Genomic DNA, 23,358 nt, shown 5'->3' with positions numbered 1-23,358 from the left:
CCCCCTGAGCTGCTGGAGTAAGAATCAAACAAATACACAAATCATCCTCAGTGAGTGCAGTTTTAAACACTTCATGTGCATCTTGAATGAAGAAACGGGTGCAGACCAAACTTATTGAGTCATCTTGCCCAAAGCTGAAGAGGAAATGACATCCTTACGCATTATTGCCCCGTGATGGTTTTGAAAAGCTGTCCAGGGAAATGTGAATAATGTTTTCCACAAACTCCAAAGAAGGAGAGACCGACAGAATGAGCCCTTTTTAAAAAGCAGTCAACTCCTGTAATGGCGGACATTAAACTAAGGAATCCATTGCCAACGAAGGCCGTCCCACTAATATGAGTCATGGAAGACCACAAGCAGTGGTCATGAAAATGCAAACAGCCAGGATCAAAATTTAATTCCAAAACAAGACAGAAAGAAAGAAAGAAATCGGCAGTGAAAGGGTTTTTCCCCGCGTACACCTCAAGAGTCAAATACACACCACAATCATTTCTGTCACCTCCGCGTCATCCCTGATCCGGACAGGTTCGAGCTGCACGCAGACACAAAGAGGACGCACACGGGTGAGGGGCAGCTCTCCCTGCGTCCGTGGCAGGGAGGAATGTGCAGTGGGTTTACTGGGTTTATAAATAACCGTCAGAAACGGGCAGACACAAAAGGCGCCGTTGTTCTAAGCTGCACCGCTCTAGCAGAGCACCTTCTCTGCCCTCCTGGTTTCTACCGGCGTCTCGCCGGAGCAGCAGTGCACCAGAACCCAGCCCACCAAAGCAAGCCTCTGTGTGTGTGTGTGTGTGTGTATGCAGCTCCAGCATCAGAGTACAGAAAAGAATACATGCATTCTATGGAGGGAAACAAGGTGGCAGTGTGTGGATATACACGTGTGTGTGTGTGTGTGTGTGTGTGTGTGTGTGTAGGTTAACTAAGGAAATGGGGTGAATTGGGATCGCAACAGGGCTGCAACCTAAATTCTTTCCTACAAGTTATTTTGATGAATGAATAATGTTCAGTGGTTCCTAACTCCTTTTTTTCACTTTTTAACCCAAAAGGTAACAGTTCCTTTGGGCCATTTGGGTACCTTTAGAATGAAGTGTGACAACTCAACAATTATCTTTACAATTTACATACTAGCTTATTTTAGTCAACATCAAACGTGTATACATTTCTCTTCTTCTATTTCAAACATTTAGTCACTCCGGAAAGATACCTCGTTTAAAAATGTCTCCATTAGCTCTGCTCTCGTTAAGTTTCCGTCCAAAAGCTAAAACAGGAGTGTTGGATAAATTCAAGCAGAGAGAGAGATTTAGTTTATTGCATTTTTGTCAGTGATCACAAACAAAACACTTCATACAAAAAGAAAATACGTAATGAACCAGAGTTCGCTACCAGTTTTGATCTGCGGTCACCGTTTTGCACTTCCGCAACAAGTGGGTATACTTTTTAAAAAGGAATAGCAATTTGCAAGTTGAACATTTCTTGAGCAGCTAGGCCAACTGCGTAAGCACCCCTTTGGGTACAGAGATACAAGCCATCCGACTGGGCCTGAGCTGCAAGACTACACATCAGCTCACACAGCAATGAGGTAGCTTTGGAAATAATGAGACCATGCGCCTGTAAGGATGTGGTTGCATGGCACAATGGCATGAAAAGTGGCAGGCAGTGTTTTTGAAAAGCAGCGAGTGCTTCTGAACATGCGCTGCTGCAGAGCTGGTAGGAACAGATTATGGCGAGAGTCAGCCTGGTTCTTATCCCACAGTCCTCCACCATTGCCTCCCACCTTTATTTTGTTTAATAAAAGGGCTGTAATGGCATGCATTGAGCACGCTAAAGAAGCGAGGACTGAGGGAGGCGGGGTGAAAAGGTGACTGGCTACACAAAAAGCCAGTCACACCGCATTTAAATGCTTTTCTCTCAGACACAGTAGAAATGGAAAGTGAGGAGGGCTGGACAATATGTACTTATGTAGGTCCTGTTCGTCAGGCTGTGGAAAATTGGATTGTAATGCCAATTCTGCTCTCCTGCCTGATTTCTCTAAAAAAGACCCACCGAATACAAAACCAGATATATTTTCACTCTCTTCTTGGGGCACAAAGGAAAAACAAAAGTTGAAAATAGATGAGTCTGCCTTTAATGTATCATGTATGTCAACCCCTCCATCCACCTCAACAAGAGCACCCTTTTGACAAATCAGTCATATCTCAGTAACATCTATCCTGCAAGGTTCTGGCCAGTCCAAACCAAAAATATATCGAAGACCATTAGTTTTGCTCATCCAACATAACGAAAGTGCACCAGCAAATCCCAACTTCTGACTTTTTTGAAAGGACAACCTAGGTTTTCTACAATAACTGGATGAGACAATATTTGCCTTTTCTACATTTCCATTTCTTCCTGTGTGATGTGATCGAGAGTGAGTCACCTGCAATTGGTTTGCATGCACTGAGGTGAAATAATAGTCAAAGTGAAATCCCAATACAACGGGTAAAATAAATAATCTTCTGCTCTGGGAATTTATTGAATAATCCAAAAGATAATGAACAGGAATCATCGCAGCTCTGTTTTATTCGTAGATCACCGTTAAGATTAAATCATGTTGCTCATCAGGGAGACCATCAAGATACAAAAAAGAATTTCTCTTTACACAGAGCGTGAAAAACGTTTACAGGTCAATTCAAATCAATCGACGCATTAACGTCAGTTTTTAAGCAACATGCAAAGTGGCGTTACCTTCACAGACACCGATGCAGCAGCTCGATGTGGAGCGGATCGAATTAAATGCTGTTCCACATTAACAGGATTGGGCCAACCTACAGGTTTTCGCCTGCTCCCTCCGGCCTGAGTGGCACTCGGTGTAATGCGGACGAGCAGGAACCGGACCAAGTAGCTTCCTGGAATATACACACACATCCTGCCAGACGCAAGCGAGACCGACATCCATACACACGGATGACCAGCATGCATTGTGCCTTGGGGCGCGGGAACATGGCAGCAGTCACAAGACGGACAAAGTGGACGCTGCTTTTCAAGGCACAGGGTCTTTATTAGGCCCCGGGCGATAGCTAGGAGGTGTGACCTGTAACGTCCCTCGCAATTTCTAATCACAGGTTTAGCCCCACCTAACTCATCTGGATTGAACCGGATATATTCCGTCTTTGCCTGCAGTCATTTTGTTGTCACTGGGCTTAAAGGGTTTTGGATTAAAACCCATGCTTTGCTCGGATTGCTGCCAAATACCAACCAGGAAATTGTGGCCTGTCAAACACATAGTATATGTGGTGGCCTACAGAGCTCACTGTTTGTTAGTGGTCGCATTCCCCTACTTAGACCTCAGAATCTCAGCGCTGAATGTGGCTTTGCTCGTGTCGGATGAAGCAGGTCTCAATCAGAGCAAAACAAGCCGCATGCTAATTAAAAAAAAAGGCACCATGGGTAAAATCAATTCTGTTTTACCCAAAGCAAACTCTGCGGCATGGCGCTCAAATTATGGCTCCGGCTTCACATCTTCTATTTGGATCCAGCTGGAGAACTAAACAGTCAGAATGGACGAAATAAAAAATAAAAAAAAGTATGATGATATCGGAGCCGAGAGCGCTGAGACGTAAACAGCAGACCTTTGGCCGTACGAACAGGGGGTCCATGAGGAGGCCTGCTGCATGGCCGGCTCTGTTTATGTCCTCGCTCACATTTGTTGAGAGAACGGGACCAACTGGTCAAGATCTCGCCGGTTGCTGCTTCCAATGACGGCAAGCAACGGTCGAGACAAGTTTTGCTCAAATAATATTTATAATTTCTGGCAGATAACATACCACGAGGAGACGGCACAGCCGGCCCTTTGCTGCTGCATGTCAGCCCTGCTCAGACCAAAATTTAGGAGTTGAAACAAATCCTGCCATTTCATTCACCCGTACAGCATAAGAACCCACTTTAAAAACCAGCAGGCATTCCCTCTCGACTCTTAGGTTTATTATTAAAAATTAATGCCAGATCCCCCTAATTTTTACTGCTTCCCTGCAATGTCCAAAGACATGTGGGCCAAAAGTCTCCATTGCTTGATAGTTTAATCGCTTGTATCGCAGAGAAGACAAGTTATGCAAAAAAAAAAAAATGTCTATGAAAATCGATACGCTTCACCTTGTGGAGAGAGAAAGAATGCGTGTGGGCCAAGTGCCCGTCACATTAGTACGACCGCCACACCTCTCGCAAATCAGCCCAGGAATCTGGATGAAAATGATCTTACTGTACAGTGTAGTACTGATCATTTGACATGGGATGAGTCTTAACAATGTTCAGCTTTTTGTTGATTAATCCTTTCGTCTCGGGCCAGAAATTAATCTGGGAACCGATTCTGGCACATGCTCTTTCCCCCCCCTCACAGGAAAACAACGTTCACTTGTAAGCCCACCAGATCAGTCTGGGTGGTCCAGCCCAGATTGAACGATTTCTTTTTTTCCCCCTGCAAATCATTTCTCTCCAGTAAAACGACCGATCAGACAATGCTGCAGATTTTCTCTCCCTCTTTTAATGAGTTCACAAACATCTCAAATTGCCTGTTTGCAAATTGAGATTCTGCCAGCAATTTTCATACATGGGGGAAAAAAACATATGTATTGAAAATGAAAACCCCCAAAAAAAAGGAACATGCTTTAATAAATTATTTTCCTCCACAGTCCAGTCCATAATGGTCTCCAGAAAGCCAATAACCACTAATTGCTCTTCCAAACATGAGCAGTTGGTCTGTAATGACTCCATGGCTTTCACACACTGTCAATTTGTCCATATGTCTCTACAACTACAGCCGATCTCGTGCTTTAACCCTGAAATGAATTCACAGCGCAGCACCTCTCCCAGTCTTCAGATATCTCAATGATTAAGTGGAGTAATTGCCCAGTGTTGTTCTGGGTCAGCTATTAGGAGGCCACCAGTCTGGTCCCTAAGCAACCAAGATCCGCTGCCTGAAGATGATTTCCTGTTTCAGTCCAATTGCAATCAGAGTGCCTCCGTTATGAGAAAATCTATTTTCTACAGCTATATTTGTTGTCGAGAGCAAAAGAACCCATTTGACGTGGAGAGTATAATTTTAAAATAAAACAAGAGTAAAACAAAAAAATGTGCAATTGAGGGTACAAATGCAAACGTCATACAGGTCTTTGACTTTAAACCCATCAGTCTGTTTGCAGATTGTTACGTCCAGCGCTAACCTTTTAAAAGAATCACCGGTATAACAAATTTGCAAAGATCTTAAATTTCATGAATCTTAAAGGTCTATACTTCAAAAATGATGCATCCGATATCTCTTCTTTCAGGGAAAACACATTCAGATTTATAAGATTCATTCCAAAGCTGCTAACCTGCTGCCATGTTGTGTTTGATTAGGCCACGATGAGCAGCACAGACTACGGCTTTACAGGAGACATCCCACTCAGAGATCCCTTTTACGGTGCCAATATGTCTGAATGCATCCAAATAATATAGGTTGGGGTTGACTGACTGCGTCAGGCTACCTGCTGATTGTAGAGCCCCTTAGTATAAACTAACTTTACTTACCTGACCACACTATAAAAACACACGCCAAAACTAATATAATGAAGGTATGGATGTCAAATGAATGTGTATTAACCTCCTGAGTGGTTATTAGATATTGACATCATGTCATCTACCTTATTCCAAAGCAGTTTATGAACTGATCACAATAAGGCTGAATGTCACAAAGGGAGCGAGTCGTCGGTTTAGCTGGGACTTTACTGAATGGTAAATGGCCCGTATTGAAACGCATCTCTGGAGCAGGAGTCCATGTTGAGGCTTAACAAGACCTGTCAAGAGACGGCTTTGCATATATCGAGCATCATTGCGGGAGCTAATGAGGCACCGCTCCAGTACTCAAGATGAACTTGGTTTTTATTCCACTACAATTACTTACAAACCTAAACAGACAGAAACTACTTCCTATGCATTATCTTAAAAAGCTAAATACATTTTCCTTGCAGACCTACAGAAACTTAATAAATCATAGCATCAACAGCAAAGAGATCTCCAGGTATAAAAGCCTATTAGCCCCATGTATCAGCCTGCTGTAATTGCTTGTTTGAAGTGGATTTCTGAGTGTCAGCGCCTCTCAGGCCCTCCACCTGTGCTCTCCCTCACTCAGCTTGAGTGACAACGGCGCTTGTTGCGCGGACCGGGCCAGAGGGCAGGAATCACTTTGAGTGCGCGCTGGAATAAAAAGGAGCAGCCATTGTGCATGGGGGCCAAACAGAGCAGGGGTTGACTTCAGAAGAGGCACCGTGTTTTAGTTCCTACCACAAGCAGCAGGCCGCTAAAGCCCGAAAGCAACCCCCCCCCCCCCCCCCCCCCACACACACACAGCCGGCCTTGATCTACAATTACCACCCGTCACTTGTCATTTCATTGAAGCAAAAAGTCAGTTTGATGCATAAAAGGGATACATGGGTGAATAATTACATTCTTAATCAAGCTGAAATAATCTCGTCAGCGATAAAGACGGGAGAGTTTCAACTCGAGGAGAGGTCGGCTCATTTAGAAGGAAAAAGAAAAGACACAGTGCCCCCCCATGTGATAAGAGGCCTCAACTCTACTCAGATGCTTGACCTTGAAGTGCCTCTGTACCAACAATAAATACTCACATATTTACAGAGAATTCCTGTCGACTCATGCAAATGCAGAGTCCTGCCGTAAAAGAAAGGCACTCATTTTTTTTGTAAAAGACAAAAAAAAATTAAAAAAAATCAAAAGGATTCTATAGAAAGGTCAAAAGACTGAACTGCTTTAGCCCCTTTATTTTCAGGTCATGTGGAATCTTAAAAAGGGAAATCTCAAAGCAGATGATGAGCAATAGTGGTGCATCCCGTGGCGATCTTACTGTAAGACATGAAAAGAAAACTCCCCAAAAAATGCTGGGGATGGAATAGCTACGGTCCTGATCAGCTGTCAGATGTGCAACATTAACCGTGTGCATATAAGCAGTGTTAAAGTATTTCCAAACATTTAAATTTGGGGGTGGTAAAGAGGACTATTGTGAGTGTACAGGAAGAGTGGCCCATCCTGGAAACAGACTTGAAAGTCCGGCCTCCGTAACTGAAAGCTGTTCAGCACAGGTCTGCACAAGCCTCATGACCACTGAAATGACCTCGCTGTTCACATCCCCACCATCCTGTCCAAAGAATAATGGACGAGGATGGGCAATCAGTAAATTGTGTTGAGCATAGAATAGATCCTCATCATGGGAGCCATGCAGTAGGTTAGTGAACCGTCTATTTAGCGTCATATCAAACGATGGCTGTTGGGAGTTCTCATTTTTCAGCGACTGCTCATCTGGGAGACGGCTGGGCAGGAGGATGTTGCACAGAGGCAAAACCCACCATGTCTGACCGTAATCATCACATAAGACCTTGAGCTGGGCCCATGGGCGAGTTGCATTAAAGCGCTGCAAATTCTGGCGGTTATTACTTTTTTTTTTTCTTCTTCTTTTTTTTTTTTTAAAGGCCCTAAAAGCATTACACAACAAGATTATTTTGAGCTACAAGGTACACGACCAAACACTATTTTACCAAAGACTTACAAGTGGTTTTGATTGTTTCTCGTGACATGCAGCTGTATGTTGCGTTGGGTTTGTAGCTCATGTTACTGGTCATGAACTGGGCAGAGCTTAGGTGACAAACCTCCTTGCTGAAATACGATGACAGGTGTGGGGTTCTCCGCTAATGTTGCCAGGCCATTGTCAATCCCAAACGATCGAAGGAAAGCCCCCACATCGCTTATGAAGTAGAGCATCTAGCAGATGTTTCTCCAGCCCCCCCCTTAATGTCAACTTGATAGCTCTATAAGGCCATGACCGTTTATAGGATGAAAGATACTTTGAAACCAGGTTTTCAGGGGCCTTGAGGATTCATAAGGGTTTAAAAGCTTTTTTACACCTCCTTGCTTATGCAGAAACAAAACATCCAAATGTTTAAATATGAACGAGGAGAGCGTCATCAGAAGGAACACGCGTTGTAAATAGCGAGAAAGCTGACCCAGCTTGCTCGACCTTCTCTCTTTTGCATTTGTGGGAAGAAGGGACTGCTGTGGGGGTGTAGTCCATAGAAACACAAAACAACAACAACAACATAGTGCTAGTACACAAGTGTGCGTTGAAATACATCAGGTTGACAATAAATTCACACTCACGTGTCAGCTCAAACTACAGGTCACAGACTCTGACCGTTGACCTGTGGGTTTATTTACTTTGTCAGAATGGCTAGACGTGCTAAAGAAACCCCCTGCTGGGTAGTCACTACATTACATCCTTTGAAAAGCTTTCAACAGCAAAAGGAAACAGCTGCATTTGAGCAGTGCCAGCACACTGCAGTAATTATTTCAGTCCTTACGCTGGCATTCTCGTACAGCTGCTCGCACTCCAGCACTGGCAAAGACCAGGGCCGTGGATCAATCTGTAAACTTAACGACAAGCGCACAAACTGTACCAACGTTTGACTGCGTCGCTCGATAAGATCTATAAAAAAAACCCGGACTGACTGGAAGGGGTTTCCATTGTTCAGATGAAGAGGTGCTATCTGGGCTTAATGAGCTGTGGTTCTGTACGGCGTACGAGCTGCACACATGCGGAAGTTGCATTCACAATCAGAGACCGGTGATATCAAAGCGGATTCTGAACGAACATCAAAAGCAAAATCTGAGGAAGTTTACATGGAAAATGATCACATGTAAAGGCCGCAATTTGGAGATCAAAGGTGGTGCAGATTATTTCTTTCCTTCTTTTCATCGGCGCCTTGTAGCAAAAACAAAAAAAAAAAGGTTGCAGGGATGTCTTTAACATCCTAACGCTAATTTAACGCTAATTTTTGCATTCTGTGGATACCGTAAAGCAGGGAACATGGATGAAGGGGATGTAGCCCGATCCAAATTGACTCCAGGGCCTGACCATGGAAGAGAAGCTGAAAGAGGAAAAGAAAAACGACCGCAACTTAACCGGAGGCCGTGTAGTGAGACAATAACCGAGACAGAAACGCCCCAGTCATGTGACTGAAATCAGGAACAACTAGGTCACACCTGACGCTTGGTAAATTAATATGGATCTAATCTACACGCGCTGTATCGTAATTGTTCACAGCAATACTCTGATACCAACAGACTCGTGTGCAAATGGGTGACACTTTGAGGAAACCCAGTGTTCCTTCGCATTATACCAGAGCGGTGTGTGTGGTACACAGATTTCTCAAAAACGTTTCCACGGAAACATTCTGAGCTTTAAGGCTACGGCAGGTCTTTAACTTTAACTCTACTCGGAGTAGAATGGTTAAAAAAAAAAGGAAGAACATGTTGAAGAAGGAGGCCAAGAAAGCAAAAGAATACAGTCTGTCCCACATTCTTCAAACTGACGCATCCTTCAGCTCTGCATTGTTGCAGTGGCTTCAAAAACAAATAAAATACAAATCAACAATAATAGCTGCTTTCGTTGTTTTGTGTTCATGCTCCAATGCCAGTAATTAGAGCATAATTACAGTTTACATTATCAGCATATCTCCACTCCCCTCCTCCCCCCCAAGTGGAGCCGTATACAGATTTTACTTCCACCGCAGCAAGGTTAAGAAGATTCCTCTTCCTCAAGCTTAAAGAAGTCCAACTGTGGGAAGGCAGAGGTTCATAAACTACCTGTGAGAATTGTGACAGCCTTGCAAAAAGATTAGGCCGTTTCTCTCCCCCCCCTCTTTCTCATCGGCATCGAACACCTGGAGCAACAAAAGCGAGGAGGGGGAAGCGATGAAGTGATGGAGATGCCTTTGTTTCTCAAAGGGTTTAGCCACACAGCAGAGAAATGATTCCACATGTCTGGATTTTCGTCTTTGCGCTCTGGAGGAAGGCGCGCGGATCACGGATGTGCCTCCTGGCTTGGGTCTCACCGTTTGTCCTCTGAGCAGGTTCTTACAAATACCGAAAAATGTCAACAATAATTATTATTTAGTGGTAGTCCCTTTCTTTCACTCTTTTGAAAACATGGCGCATACCTCCGCCGCTTCTTGCACGCCATAATTATATGACAGATGAAAACACAGAAGGGGGAAAAAAAAAAAGAAGGTATATGACTTGGCACGAAGACCGTACATTCCTGACATGAATCCTTCATCGGGCCTTTGTTTGCTACTTTATGGGAGGGGGAGGTTGTGTCCACACAAACACGTGACTATTGATGCGGCCATTCTTAATGATCCCAGCGTAGTCTATATTCCACCTCTAGAGAAGAAAGGCTTACCGACAGTCACGCACAGCCCGGGGAACCTGCTGCTACTGGACTTGTAGAGCACACCTGCCGCTTCCAAAGCCGCCAGCGCTGTCAAAATGAGCAGGTGGCGACTGACGTGCTGCTGGACTGTGGAGCAGTGGGGAGGGCTGAGTATTTTGTCTGTGTTTACCCACTCCCTCCCTCCCTCCCTCAGCCCGCCCGGTCTCCGGACACAATTTAACACCCGACAGGATACGAGGCACATCAGCAGGGCCCCCCCCCCCCCCCCCTTAACGCTTGCAAGTTTTCTGCCAGTTAATTTCCGTCAGAGGAAGAAACTATAAATCATCCTCGTTAAAAAGTACCGTTTACAATCTAGAAAAACTTGATCTATTGGTCTCCCTTAGAGCTTAATAATTCCATTTCGATCCAGAAATAAAAACCATTCCAGTAGTGGGATATACTTTTATGGCTGTCCTCAGAGAAAAGGTTCTTACACTTTAACCTTTTAGGGAACCATGCAAGTAATGTGTGCTAATGTTGTCTTCCAGTCACATTTAAAATCTTTGTTATTTCACTTCATGAGAGCATTGGATGAAATCATACGCTGCTGTGGAGGCTTACTGCATCGGATCATAATCCTTTAAAAAGTGGGTATGTACAAACTTATCCCACTCAATTTGGAATATCACTTTATTAAATTAACTGAGAAACTAGGACTACAATAATTAAATGGCAACGTCTGCTTTGGCTTATCCAGTGAATCAAATGCCTCACAAATTAAGTCATTTCTGTTCTGCAGTCTTGGACGTTGAGGTGCATCCTCCACAAGTTCCAAAACAAAGATGTTTAACAGGGAGGTAAAAATGTTTGTATGTATTGGATACATTGTTGAACCATAGGCAACCAACCATCTGTAGCTTAATCAAATTCCTTCCAGTCTACTGGAAACCAGATGAATCCAGAAAAGAACCTTCATCCACTCAAATAGACGACAACACCTGGAGGCTTAACACCACTGCTTCTCCACAAATCAAACTAGCAAGCCACCTTTGCAATCCTATCTTGATGAACGTGTGGATATGGTTAGTACATCAGAATAAACCTCCTGTTGCCATCGGTCTGTGGGGAAAATGAACAGCAATGAAGTCCGTTACATCCAAAGAATTCGCCCCAAATAAGAGCCCCGTGACTGTGCTCGGTTTATCTCCTCTGCACCGAGCTTCATGTGGCTCAACAACCGAGTGAACAATGCGCCGGCCTAGAAAGGGGACGCCGGCCACAACTCTACGCGCCAGTAATCTCTCTTTGAGGCCTCCGGCGTCTCTAATTGCCTGGACACTTGTGTCCGAGGGCCGCTCTCGTTCCACAGTGAAGAGATGAGACCTCTCGTGCTCCTTACAACAGGCTTAAGCTGCTAAACCCTTTCATTCAACAGCGTCGTGGGATTGGTGGTCTGTACCGACAGATTGGGTCAAAAAAAAAAAAAAAAAAAAAAAAGACTAATCAAAACAGCAATTAACCCCCCAATACGGAGGGAGAGCTAAGCCACAGAGCAGCCTCAGCAGGGGGTCCCACTCTTTCAACAACGTCAAATGTGTGAGGCTTCTCTGACAAACACACACCCTCCTTATTGCCACGACATGAGCAGGAATATGCGCGCAATGCGTGTGGTGTTTTTTTGTTGTGGTCTAAATTGAAGAAAGACGGGGTGTAGTCAAGTTTAAAAGGGGATGTGATACATGGAGACTGAAAACCGGCGTAGCGCTAGCACAATGGGCCAAGGCTAAGTCTTCAACTAGAGTGTTCAATCCCTCTCACTCAAGATAATCAGCAGCTCTCATGACACCATGGCTTCCTGTCATGGTTAGTGTTACACAGACTTTCCCTTAGTGTTCTCTCAGACCTTTTCCCCCCGTTACCGCCAACAGCTGCATATGGATTACCGGGAGGGAATCATGCTTGTGCTCTGGTAAGTTTCTCAGCAGCAGGGTCAAGTTCTGGTTTACTTTGTGAAGCACAAGGAAACAAAAAAACAAATAGACATCCTACATTCTGTGGAACTACTGTTTAAAAAAAAAAAAAAAGGTCAGGTTTTTTTTTTAAAACATTAGCGAACCTACACAAACATGGATAGCAATTTGAATGGTACCACATAAAATGACTAACCTGTAGATTTCTGCAACCCCCCCCCCATCCCACCTCAGGGGGTTTCTAGTGTGTGAAAAGTGTGAAATGTTTTGTTGGAAAAATTGAAAATCAACAACTCAATGCATTCAAGCTAAAGACAAATTGGTTGAGAAAAAAATAATACAACTCATGTTCCATGTGTGTGGATGATAATAATATGTAAAGGATTGCTACGTTAAAGTCATCAAGATGAACGTTTTATTGATGAAATAATAATTGTGAGTTATTTAACTCTACAGTTATGCAGGCGTAAGTATTCCAACAATGTTGACTCCCCCCTCCCCCCCCAGAAGTAGCATCAAAAAGAAAAAGTATAGTTTAAGTCACTGTACTATAGGAGTGGCCTTTTCCAACATAAAAACCCAAAGAACATGTATTTTCAGAATATTTATAAGACGTGTTCATCACAAATTGAATCTACAAATGGTTGAATTGCCAAGACTGAAATGTTATAGTTTCATGCAGTGAACTACCACCAAGTAATGACATAAGCAGGTAAGTCTGCACCTCTTACCATTGTACTTTGCCACCGACTTGGTGTCAGAAAATATTTTTGTTGCCAGCAAACAAACAAATCTGTTTCACAGCAATGTCATTTTACTGAAAATACACCGGCATGAATAAATGCATCAACAACGCTGCAGGGCCATTATCAGTTTTCCATAATAGCTTGCCCACTCGGTGACCTTGAGTAACGGCTCACACATGTATTCTAAAGAATCACATGACTGGGGCGTGCACACGCGCGCCATGACAGCCGCCAACTGGGAATATCAACATATCCATTTGTCCAAGTGGCTGTAATGTGCAGTTATGTGGAAAGCTTGCCGATGTGCTGGGCTCGAATAAGAGGGGCGCGGTAGACTCTGAACCTGGTTGCAGGCCGTGTGGAATATTTAGATCATTAGCTCTAAATACAGTAAATGATGCAAATTCCAGAATGCTCCTTTGTGGGGGAATCTCCTGGGAGGCGCAAGGGATGGGTGACTCTGCTTATTATAAAATATAATGAGCAAACTAAGGAGGCCATGAGATCTGCTTCAGCCAGACGTCCCTCAATTTCTCTTTACTTTTACATTGTACAACATGCCGACACAGAAAGGACACAATTTAAACCGCTACTCAGCTTTAGTCCTGTCGAGTTGCTTGGTTCCAATAAAAAGCACTTTTGAGAATTCTTACCATTAACTTTCTCTAATGCTTGTTTTTTTTCCCAGCAATTATTAACACCCTCAGCTTGCTTCCATACTAAGCCGTGAAAACTGAGCGCTACTTCGATATCGTGGAAGCCGTCTGTGACCTTTCAGATGGGATACATCCACAGCTCGCTCGCTGGCCGGTGGGAGATTAACAGCTTACTGTAAATATACAGCATCTGCCTCGGAGCAAAGTGGGGGATCACCAGACATCAACTCAAATGAGCAGTGTGTTTAGTTGCCCATCTACGCTTAAATAGTAGAAAATTAAAACTAAGAGTGTAAGAGACATTGGCCGATTTCCCAGTGGAGTCTGGGTTTAAGTTTCTCTGAGCTGTCAGAAACAAAGTGCCATTCTTGAATTTTAATATTGTTCAGTTTCCTTTGGTTCTTGGTTAACAGCTATGATCCGTCTGTTGCTGAGTGACAGGGTGTGTGTGTGGCCGCGCATGCCGACAGGTTGTCATCGGATGTTACAGACAAGACATTATGCAAATACAATCCAGTTATATTGTCGTACTCTAGGAATAGCTTTAGGTTTACTCTCTTGAACACCGTGGTCTGATAAAGAACATTTCAGAACAGAACCAGCTTTAAAAGTCTTTTCATAATCATTTAAAGCGTAATCAAGCAGAGTGGAAACAAAATACAATTATTAAAAATGCACCATGACCGAAAACCCGCTTTGCACTCACGAAATCAAGCTACATCTTCACAGTTGCTTGACCAAACCCTGTCGCTACTGAAGTGGAAGAGAGTCAGCGGGGCTGGTGCCAGCGTGCCATGCAGCATGCTGAGAAAGTCGCTCTCTTTGTTCGCCCGAGCTCCTTTTCAGAGAGGAGCAGGAGCAATTACACTCGGATGAAAACACCCCGGTGAGGAGGGGTCACTTGCATTTACACTACAGGGCCGCCATCCTGGGGCCGGGATGGTGGTCACACTGAAGTAAAATTAGTTATCGTCCGCGCGGGAAACTTGTCACGCTAGAAATGGTTATATAATAAACACAAGTTTCATCAAATCAACACTCGCTGATACACCATCCTGAAAAGTTTCATCCCATGTCAGATATTAGGGACCCAAGCATCACTTTGTCTTGTATATTTAGCTTAAGAAATATGATGAGTGCTGATACTGAGGGGGGGTGGGGGGACTGGGCAATCACAAAAAGAGCCAACATTCAATCTAGGAGAGATAACAAAAGGAAGAGGAAAGACAGCCCTGGATGGCAGGATGCCCCTGGGGCGGCTATGCTGTTATTATGTTGGAAGGGGCTGCTGAGTGTGGGGCAATTAGAGACGGGAGGATCGAGTGGGGGAGGGTCCAGGCACAACAAACCGTCCATGACGGGTTCTCAGCTCAGAGGAAAAAAGGACCGACAAACCTCACGAACAATAGTAGCAGTAGACCACGGAGCAAATGATGGCATATTTATGAATGAAAGTTTTTTTAAAAGCCTATTAAATTGAAAGAAGCTTTGTGCAAGCGGCTTTCCTGCCATCAGTAGTCCAAATTGAACTTTGTGGGCGCACTCGTTTGGATGCTGCGACTGGCAAGCATGTGTGAAATGGGCTGGTTTCGGGTAATGTGCTCGAGTGGAGGAATCATCTGTTGTTCTCATCGAGCGCTACTGCAGACACTGTGGTGAACACATTATCTTTAACGTCAGTCCGCCTTGGAAAGTGCTGACTGAAACCCACACGGTCCAGCTGGAGAACACGGACAAAGAGAAAAAGTCAACCCTGGAGTATCCTTTCAAGGGTCCGCCGAGCGCAGACAGAGGTCGAAGCCTTACAGCTTTTGTGTTTGGCCTTCTGACGGGTTGATAACCGAGGTAGATAATGGGTTTGTCACGAGACACACACACACACACACTGCGACTGTTGGCTAAACTTTCACTTGGGTAGTTTGAGCCTCTAAACTTCACCTCTGACGAGATCTCCATTGTGGCCTCCCATAACATCACAGATCTACCAGTAAAGAGGACAGAATGGGCAGTGAAAGAAGACAGTAACACAATCTCAGTGGTGCGAGATGTAACAGTTGGCCTTGCCAAGTATCCGCACACAAACACACACACCCCCTCTGGCACCAAACTTTTTCAGTTGAGCGGGTGTCTGCCCACATTCTTTACATAAGCTCTTGTCAAACATGGCGCACGGCAACAAGGCCTCACAGCTGCAGCACAATGGAGTGGCGTTAATTTACAGCGCTGCAGCCGCGCACGCACACGTCCACGTCCACGTCCAGCCGGTCGGGGTCACCGAAACCCAGCGGAATAAATAAGTTCCAGAGCTAACTTCAAGTTAAAGCCGCTGTACTTTGATCTGAGTCAAGAATCTAAATGTTGTGTAGCCACAATGCATCTGCCTACACAACAGCCAGAGTCCAAACCTGCAGATGGAAAGTCACGGCCACTTTGGCTACAATGCATTTTGCATTTGTTTACAATGATTTCTTTTTCATCTATGTGGAATCCGTTAGCTGCCGGCCTACTTTGTATCAAGACGTCGATGTGGAATGATATATGGATTCAATGATCAACGACCCGATAGCGATGGAAAGTGAAAACGTTACTACATAATCAAGCAATACATTTGTCTGCATCACCATTACGTTCCAACCACTCCGCTATCCTACAGAGCCAAATTGCTAGAACATATATTAGTTACTTTTTGTGAGTAAATTACCTTGATGTTATTAACCCACACTGTGCGAGTGAAAGAAAATACAAACAATGTGCTGTGATGGACTGGGTGCTACGCAGTTATCAGCAGATCAATGACCCATCGATGAAAGACGGCCTCTGCCCCTCGCTGTGGGCCTAGTGAGCGGCCGCTACCGAGCGGAACCACCAACCAGGGGGACTTGAAGCAGGACTTGGAGCAGCCCGTCTCTCACCGCGATGAGCTCCTCCTCAAGTTGGGTTTCCCCATCGCATTGGCAGAGACTTTAATTGATTTACATTAGAACTCTCCCCCGCCTGCTGCACAAGTCCATGTAAGGCATCGCCAGCAGGCCAGCCCTGGCAGACAGCTGGGGGACCCTGGACAACACGCAGACGTCCACTCGCTGTTCAAGGATTCCTGGGGACAAACACTAGAGGATATCCTCTATCAGAAACAGGGTCCTGACTTGGTGGTGTGACTGGCTTTAAGAGTAACACCCCCCCTCATCAATTAAGAGACTTACACGTTCAACTATTCTGTAACCAACCAAAAAGGGAAATCAGACCAATACAAATCCATTGAAACCAAAAACAATTGCTGTCAGTTTGTGTTGGTTACGAAACCATTTGAGAACTACAGATTTGCCTCAACGTTAAGATTGAAGCAGACTTTCCTTTATCTCTGTATTTAAAAGGAATAGCATCCCGTCTTGATTCAATACACAACAGATTATCGGAAAGATCAAGGACCCTGAATAAAAAGTAAAGAGGACGTCCTCCAGTGAGATACAGGCAAGCCCGAACAGGGCAGCTGGAGGTACATTCGGAGCTTCTCATGCAGGCTGAAAGAGAAAGTGCTTCCTCCAGGGGGATGAGCTCGGCTTGCAGGGAGTCAAATAGAGGCCCAAGAGGAGAGGAGGCCACTTAGGTCTCTGCAACATCCACACGGGCCCTCCACTAAAATCAACACCACTCACAGGGTCTGTTGGTGGAGCGCACAAACCCACAGCGGAGCCTCTTCCCTTTCTGTAGAATTCATATTTAGACATGACCCACCATCTTCAGCGTTCCCTGTCCCTCGGAGCCAAATGAGAGGCGTGGTTGTCCAATCTCATCACCAGCTGACTTGACACCTCTTTATTTACACAATACGAATCGCTCGCTTTAAGCAGACGTGTCTAATTATAACCACCAAAATGTTTTCAATAATGTGTGCATTTTGTTGACCACCTTGTGTGGAGCCAAGTCCACATACAATAGAGTCTTAATTGGGGCTGTAACTGACAATTATGTCCATTATATTCATGTATTTTGATTAGCTGGTGCATTGTTGTCAGGAAATGGCAACAAACTCGCAAGAGCCTAATTTGATGTTTCCTGTCCAAAACAAAAGGATGGTAACTTCACAATCACACGAGACTCAATCGCATATTTGGCATAACCGACAAAATATACAGCCGATAGTTGCAAATGAAATGTCTATTCACTGACTAATTGTTGCAGGACTACAACTAATCAAACTAACAAGACAAAAAAAAATAGAATCAACTAGCTGACCTTAAATAGAACAACCACCACCATTTGGACAGACTAAAGGCTACGGTGTAAATTCATGCACATGTACCAGCATACATACATAATATAATTGAAATGCCAACACGCAAATAAATCATACATGAACGAGTGGATGATGAGCGGTTATGAAACCGTGTTTCGGTGCTAAAGCTGCCGCTGGTCACATGCGTTTTACACTGCTGTGTTACAATGATGAGAGAGAATAGGCCCAGAGGTTGGATGGAGCCCCGACTGGACCAAACGTGCCGGCTTCGGCAAAACACTGATCCACAGCTGTGCCGCTGTATTCTCATCAGTCAGAGTCCAGAGCCGATAGCCCAGCGAACCTCCCCCCACATCAGCGTTAACAATGGTTATGGTGATGCCACAGAGAGTCTCCACGACCAGTTAAAAAAACAAAACAGGAGGACGTGCTCCGCCCCAGACGCCAAGACGGCAACCCCCCGCTCCCCTGTGAGCCTCATTCACGCCTGGACTTCATTATGAGGTGTAACGGAAATAATCATTGGCTATCTGAAAGAATTTACAAGACAATGATGCAGCCCAAGTCATGCCTCACCGACACAAAGAGCAGTTAGGGTGGAATTGGCAAAACGTGGCGAGACTGAAAATCAGCCATGCTTTTCCGGCGTTAAAGACTGGAAAATGTTCTATGCCACTAATGTTTGAGAGAGGACCAAAAAAAAGGTACATTTTCATGTACATCATGCCATGGTCAGGTTTAATCCATAGCAATCAGTCTTTATTGATAAGCCTGATTGATACGAAAAACACATTGTTGATCGTGCCTCATCAATTTAGATTGAGAGATAGAAAGAAAGAAAGAAAGAAAGATAGACCTGTGCTGCAAACAGAAAACTGGGTTGGCCTACAGACGCCTTGCTAAACACACACAGGTCATCCTATTCTATTTGAAAAAGACCTCAGGTATATGCAGCTGCAAATGCCACTTGCTAAATGTTAATAGGAAACCCTCCCATATATTCAATATTTTGCATGATCTATACACAGTATGGGTTTTTTTGTAGAGTAGTTTTAACAATGAACCAAAAAAAAAAACTGCCAATATTTGACTTACATGAATCAAATCAATCATTAAAAAATGTCAGTCAAATGTATAGCAATATGAAAATATATCAAATTAGCGATAACCTAAAAACAAATGCATTTGTGAATTTCTATTGTAAATGACTTGTTTTATTTTTAAACTAAAGTTAAATAAAATCCAAATGACAGCTCAAATGACATAATTCCTCTAAGCATGGCAAAGTTGGAAATTAAATCAGTAAAAGAAACCTGTAAAAAAATAAATTAAAAAAAGTATAGATGAGATGATGGTAAAAATAAAGAGGCCATCACTGGGCACGTGGATAACCTGTATCCAGAAATAACAGTTCTACGAGACATTCAGCTGAAATCTGAAGGGTCAATGACCATTCCTTGAGCAGAAATGTTTGGGTTTGGAGGGACGGAAATGAATCAAGTCTCTTGCTTTCCTTTTCTGATAAGTGAGGAATGTCTGGTCTGCCATATTCAGATTATCTTGATTAAAAAGGTCCAGGACAAATAGTTTCTTCGTAGCTACAAGTTTCAATAAAAGGGTGAAATATACAGTTTTTCTGTTGATATTTGTCGTTAAATTTCTCACAAGTCTTTGCAAATACTGCCGACATGTCAGAGCCTTTTTATTCTCCATGTGGCTTCATCCTTTTTAACCCCTGGCTTTCTTTAATTAGATTTCCTGAATTGTGCGCGTGTGTGTTTCCAATCACTACATCTGCTCGCTTTATTTTAAGATGCCAGAAGTCCCTCTTGAAATCGGATTCGAGGAGACGTTAATTAAAGCAAAGAAGCTGAGGAAACTAATTTAAAAAAAAAAGAATAATAATAAAAAAAGGAGCCTTATTAGACCGTGCACACCTGCACACTGACAGAAGCAGCAGAACCTCTCCCACGCATTTAAAACCCTCCACGCAGGAGAAGCACCGACCCGCCCGGTGTTTCCTCTTCATCCTCCGCGGCCGCCGCTTACCTTTTTGTGTCGGTCTTTGAAAGGTAACGCGGGCCACGGCATCTCCTGCAAAAAGTCCTGCCAGTGTTTCTGGTCCTGATCGGACGAGACGAAGACGATTTCCAATTTGTCCTTGTGCTCCGACGCCTTTTTGAACCTGCCGTAAAACTCGCACAGGCTGCCGTTGAACTGCTTGCACGGGGCGTTCAGGCTGCACCCGAAGAAGAGCCCGACCAGCGAGAGCTTGGCGCCCGCCGACTGCACGTCCACCTCGGCTTTCTCGCTGTTGACGAGCCGCTCCCCGAGCAGACTCACCAGGAACTCCGACATCGCGCCGTCCGCGTCCTCGAGCGCACAACGTTTAGCCCGAGCCGAGGCTACCGTGCGTGTGACCGCAGGCGTGTTCGGGGCGACACCCGGCACTTCCTCCACCTCCAATTTGAGAGGGGGGGGGGAGGTAGGGAAGTGGGGGGGAGGGGGGGTTTGTTCTTTCTAGGTGAGCGCCCAGCCCCCTGTGAGGCGTCGCGGGGTGTGTGCGTGCGTGTGCGTGTGCGTGAGCGTGTGTCTCGCCGCGGCTCGTCCTCCGGTGTGAGCGCTGTGCAGGAATGCGCTGCGCTTAAATCGCCCTGACTGCAACAGCGGTTGCGCCCTCCTCCTCCTCCTCCTCCTCTTCCTCCTTTTCCCTCCTCTCTCAGAGCACACACCCTCTAAAATCACGGTATCTCAGGATTCCAGCTATACATGAAAAAGGTTTATCAATTAACTATGGGGATTTATTTTAATGGGTTGCTGATGGGAAATGCAGCTTAATCCCGATAAATGTGCTGTACAATGGCAGTGTGTATTTCAGATTAAAAACAGATTCTAGGTTTCGAATTTATATTAGATCTTAATTAAGTGTTCAGGGTTTGTAATTGACCAAGTTTCACTGGGAAACTCTCCAATAAATTCTGAAAAGAGCAGTAGGGCTGAGATAAATTACACTCTATGCCTATGGATATGCTGCCACTTAGTGTTGAATACAGCAAACTACATGGAGGCAACAACCGTGGAATTGGAACACATTTTTGGCGTGCACAACTTCCCCTATTTCCAAGGTGCATAGGGAAGGAAAATGTCTATATAGTTATAAATGTCAATCCCCAAGAAAAGTTATCAAAAAAATGTTGAGTCAACACTACAAAGGTTTCTTTCCGCCTCATTTTCCACATCAAGTTTTAATTTATTTGAATCTTACTGCAAGGAAACACAAATAATCACATTTAAAAAAAGGCTCACAATGAAGCAGAATCATAACAGTTTTTAAAAACGTTACATTTGAAGATATTCAAACTCAAATAACATAAGAATGTAATGATTGCACATAAAGCAGCTTTGAATAATTGCTATTAGAGTTACTTCCGTTCTTCAGGTTTCCCTTTGCAGACGTACTGAATTCATTTATTATCCGTGTCTTATGCTGGATGCTCATTATTTTGTAGACAAACTCATTCATTATTTTGTAGACAAACTCACACAGTTGCTGATTTGCATCGACATTCCAGAAGGAGACGCACTTTGTGCTTTGTTTGTCAATAAGGCTGGAATTGCATGGTTGTGAATTTACTGTTTAACATTGAAGAAATGACATGAACAACGCAGAATCCCTCAGTCTTCAGTGAACATCATCCTCACCAGGTCTGCTTTGAAGCATTCTTCCTCCACCAATTTCTGAGGCTGAAACAGAATGACAGGAGGATGATAAATAAACGCCTTTGACCAATCTAACTATAGCAATATTATAAGATTGTCCTTTTACATATGCAACATTTTATATAAGCCTGGATGATACCTGAACGTTTTTTCTTATTATCTCATTTCTATGGAGGCTACTGCCAAACACTTACAGTACAACTATTCTTAATGTAATCATGTCAATAAAATAGTCTTACTGTGCCATATCGCAGCAGAGTGGGAACTCCACTCAACTTCAGGGTCTTCTTGAAGTCGTTACTTGGATCCTTCCAACTGAAGCATGAACATAAACACTATTAGGCAGCTGAATTCGTCAGTAGTCACCTTGCATAGTTACTACTTTGAAGTAGCAGACATGATTTTTTTTGAGAAGTAAATGAATATGCAAATATCACAATACAAAAGTTTTCATGATAATCAACTGTCTTTAAGAATGACTTCTGCCTTGATTAGTAACAGCTCAAGGTTCTCTCTTGACTACGATTCCTTTATAAGGTATATTGACTATTTCTGTGCATTGCACTCATCCTTTCTGTCTGTCTAGAAACGTACTATTTGACAACTGAGCTCTCTGTGAGTCGCTGCATAGTATTGTAACGGACTGATGTTCTGGAGCGGGGATGCACTTTACAGAGTTTTGGAAGTTCAGTGAAGAGCTCACAATGTTTATGTCACTCATCCTAGTGCCACCTATGGGGATGTGTTGTGGTAATGTTTGGGGTGGGTTAAGTGAGAGGACGCGGCAGCTGTTGTTGTTGTTTTGAGAGAGCGATTGTGTGTTTTTTTGTTCGATGTAGGCTACGGCCGACAGTAGCCTGATTTTCGGCCATAAAGTCTGAAGAAAAGCACATTGTCCAGAGCTTCATTAGCGAGAATCGCTACATTATGATGCCAAATATAATCTGCAAAATGAGATCCGACTTCATAATGCAGATCTGAATACATTATTTGCTCAAATTGCCAGTTGAATAATAAAACATGCATCGATTTGTATTTTGTTGTTCACATAATATTCAGCCATTATTTGGACTGCGGTTTTTTGACGGCACAGTTGACCATTAAAGAAAAAAAGAGTGAAATACTGACTAGGCCCTTTCTCCCACTTGACAGTAGATGAACACAGATCCCTCAGGAAGATGAGTCATCTGTCCCCTAACAACCGGCTCCGCTGAAAGGATTAAGGCAACAAATGACACAAAGGTAAAGATCGATAACATAAATACAGGTAACAAGTTTGTCACAAACGGTAAGACTAGCATACATTTCAATCAAGTCTATTCAAAATGAAACTAACTAACGTTATATTATAGAGGTTCATTCCATGCAGGCATTATATGACAATACCTTTCACACAGTCCGGGCACCAGCTCTTTCCTTGGGCGTCTTTATTACCAGAGAAATACGTGAAAATATCCTTTCCCTTTCTCTCGGATACAGCCTGACTGAACTCCTCAAATCCGTGAACGGCCACTTCTTCGTAGTGAGCCATCGCGTAGTCCGAGTTTGTATGGAAACGCACTAACGTGACCTCGTAAGAAGCACTAACAAGTGTTATCCAAAAATACTACTCTGTGAAAACTGGACCAGACAGAAATACTCAAAATGTGACAGTGGCACTTCCGGTTTGTGCGAGAGCTCTTAAAGGGACCATGTCCCTAAGTCTTATCCAGCATTTTAAATTGTCCTTTGTCAGGGAGATGTTTTACATTTTAAGTAATTACATTACTTAATAACTCATAGATGCATAATG

General features: G+C 43.8%; 2 protein-coding genes across 2 annotated transcripts in view; both read right to left on the bottom strand.

Annotated features, from left to right (window-relative positions):
* The window catches only part of nxn (nucleoredoxin), a 42,372-nt gene extending 22,037 nt beyond the window's left edge, over window positions 1–20,335 (bottom strand). Inside the window, exon 1 of the mRNA XM_037473599.2 lies at window positions 19,896–20,335. Coding sequence (XP_037329496.1) covers window positions 19,896–20,204 — 309 coding nt within the window. The 5' untranslated portion in view covers window positions 20,205–20,335. The remainder of the gene's footprint in view (window positions 1–19,895) is intronic.
* Window positions 20,336–21,400: 1,065 nt separating this feature from the next.
* txndc17 (thioredoxin domain containing 17) lies at window positions 21,401–23,227 on the bottom strand. Its single transcript, XM_037469723.2, has 4 exons — window positions 22,953–23,227; window positions 22,695–22,776; window positions 21,806–21,881; window positions 21,401–21,590 (listed from the first exon to the last, which is right to left on the bottom strand). Exons 1-4 carry the CDS (start codon window positions 23,095–23,097, stop codon window positions 21,522–21,524), a joined length of 372 nt encoding a protein of 123 aa, XP_037325620.1. The 5' UTR covers window positions 23,098–23,227; the 3' UTR covers window positions 21,401–21,521.
* Window positions 23,228–23,358: the final 131 nt, after the last annotated feature.

This window comes from Pungitius pungitius, chromosome 3, assembly GCF_949316345.1.
Source record: "Pungitius pungitius chromosome 3, fPunPun2.1, whole genome shotgun sequence".
Taxonomy (NCBI): domain Eukaryota; kingdom Metazoa; phylum Chordata; class Actinopteri; order Perciformes; family Gasterosteidae; genus Pungitius; species Pungitius pungitius.
This window is presented reverse-complemented; position numbering and strand designations above follow the sequence as displayed.

What these genes read in the sequence shown, in the direction of transcription:
- txndc17 (XM_037469723.2), bottom strand. Translation starts at nt 23,097, where the DNA reads ATGGCTCACTACGAAGAAGTGGCCGTTCACGGATTTGAGGAGTTCAGT. An exon ending in GTGCCCGGACTGTGTGAAAG is followed by an intron (nt 22,777 to 22,952) that starts GTATTGTCATAT and finishes TAATCCTTTCAG; the next exon opens with CGGAGCCGGTTGTTAGGGGA. An exon ending in CTCTGCTGCGATATGGCACA is followed by an intron (nt 21,591 to 21,805) that starts GTAAGACTATTT and finishes ATTCTGTTTCAG; the next exon opens with CCTCAGAAATTGGTGGAGGA.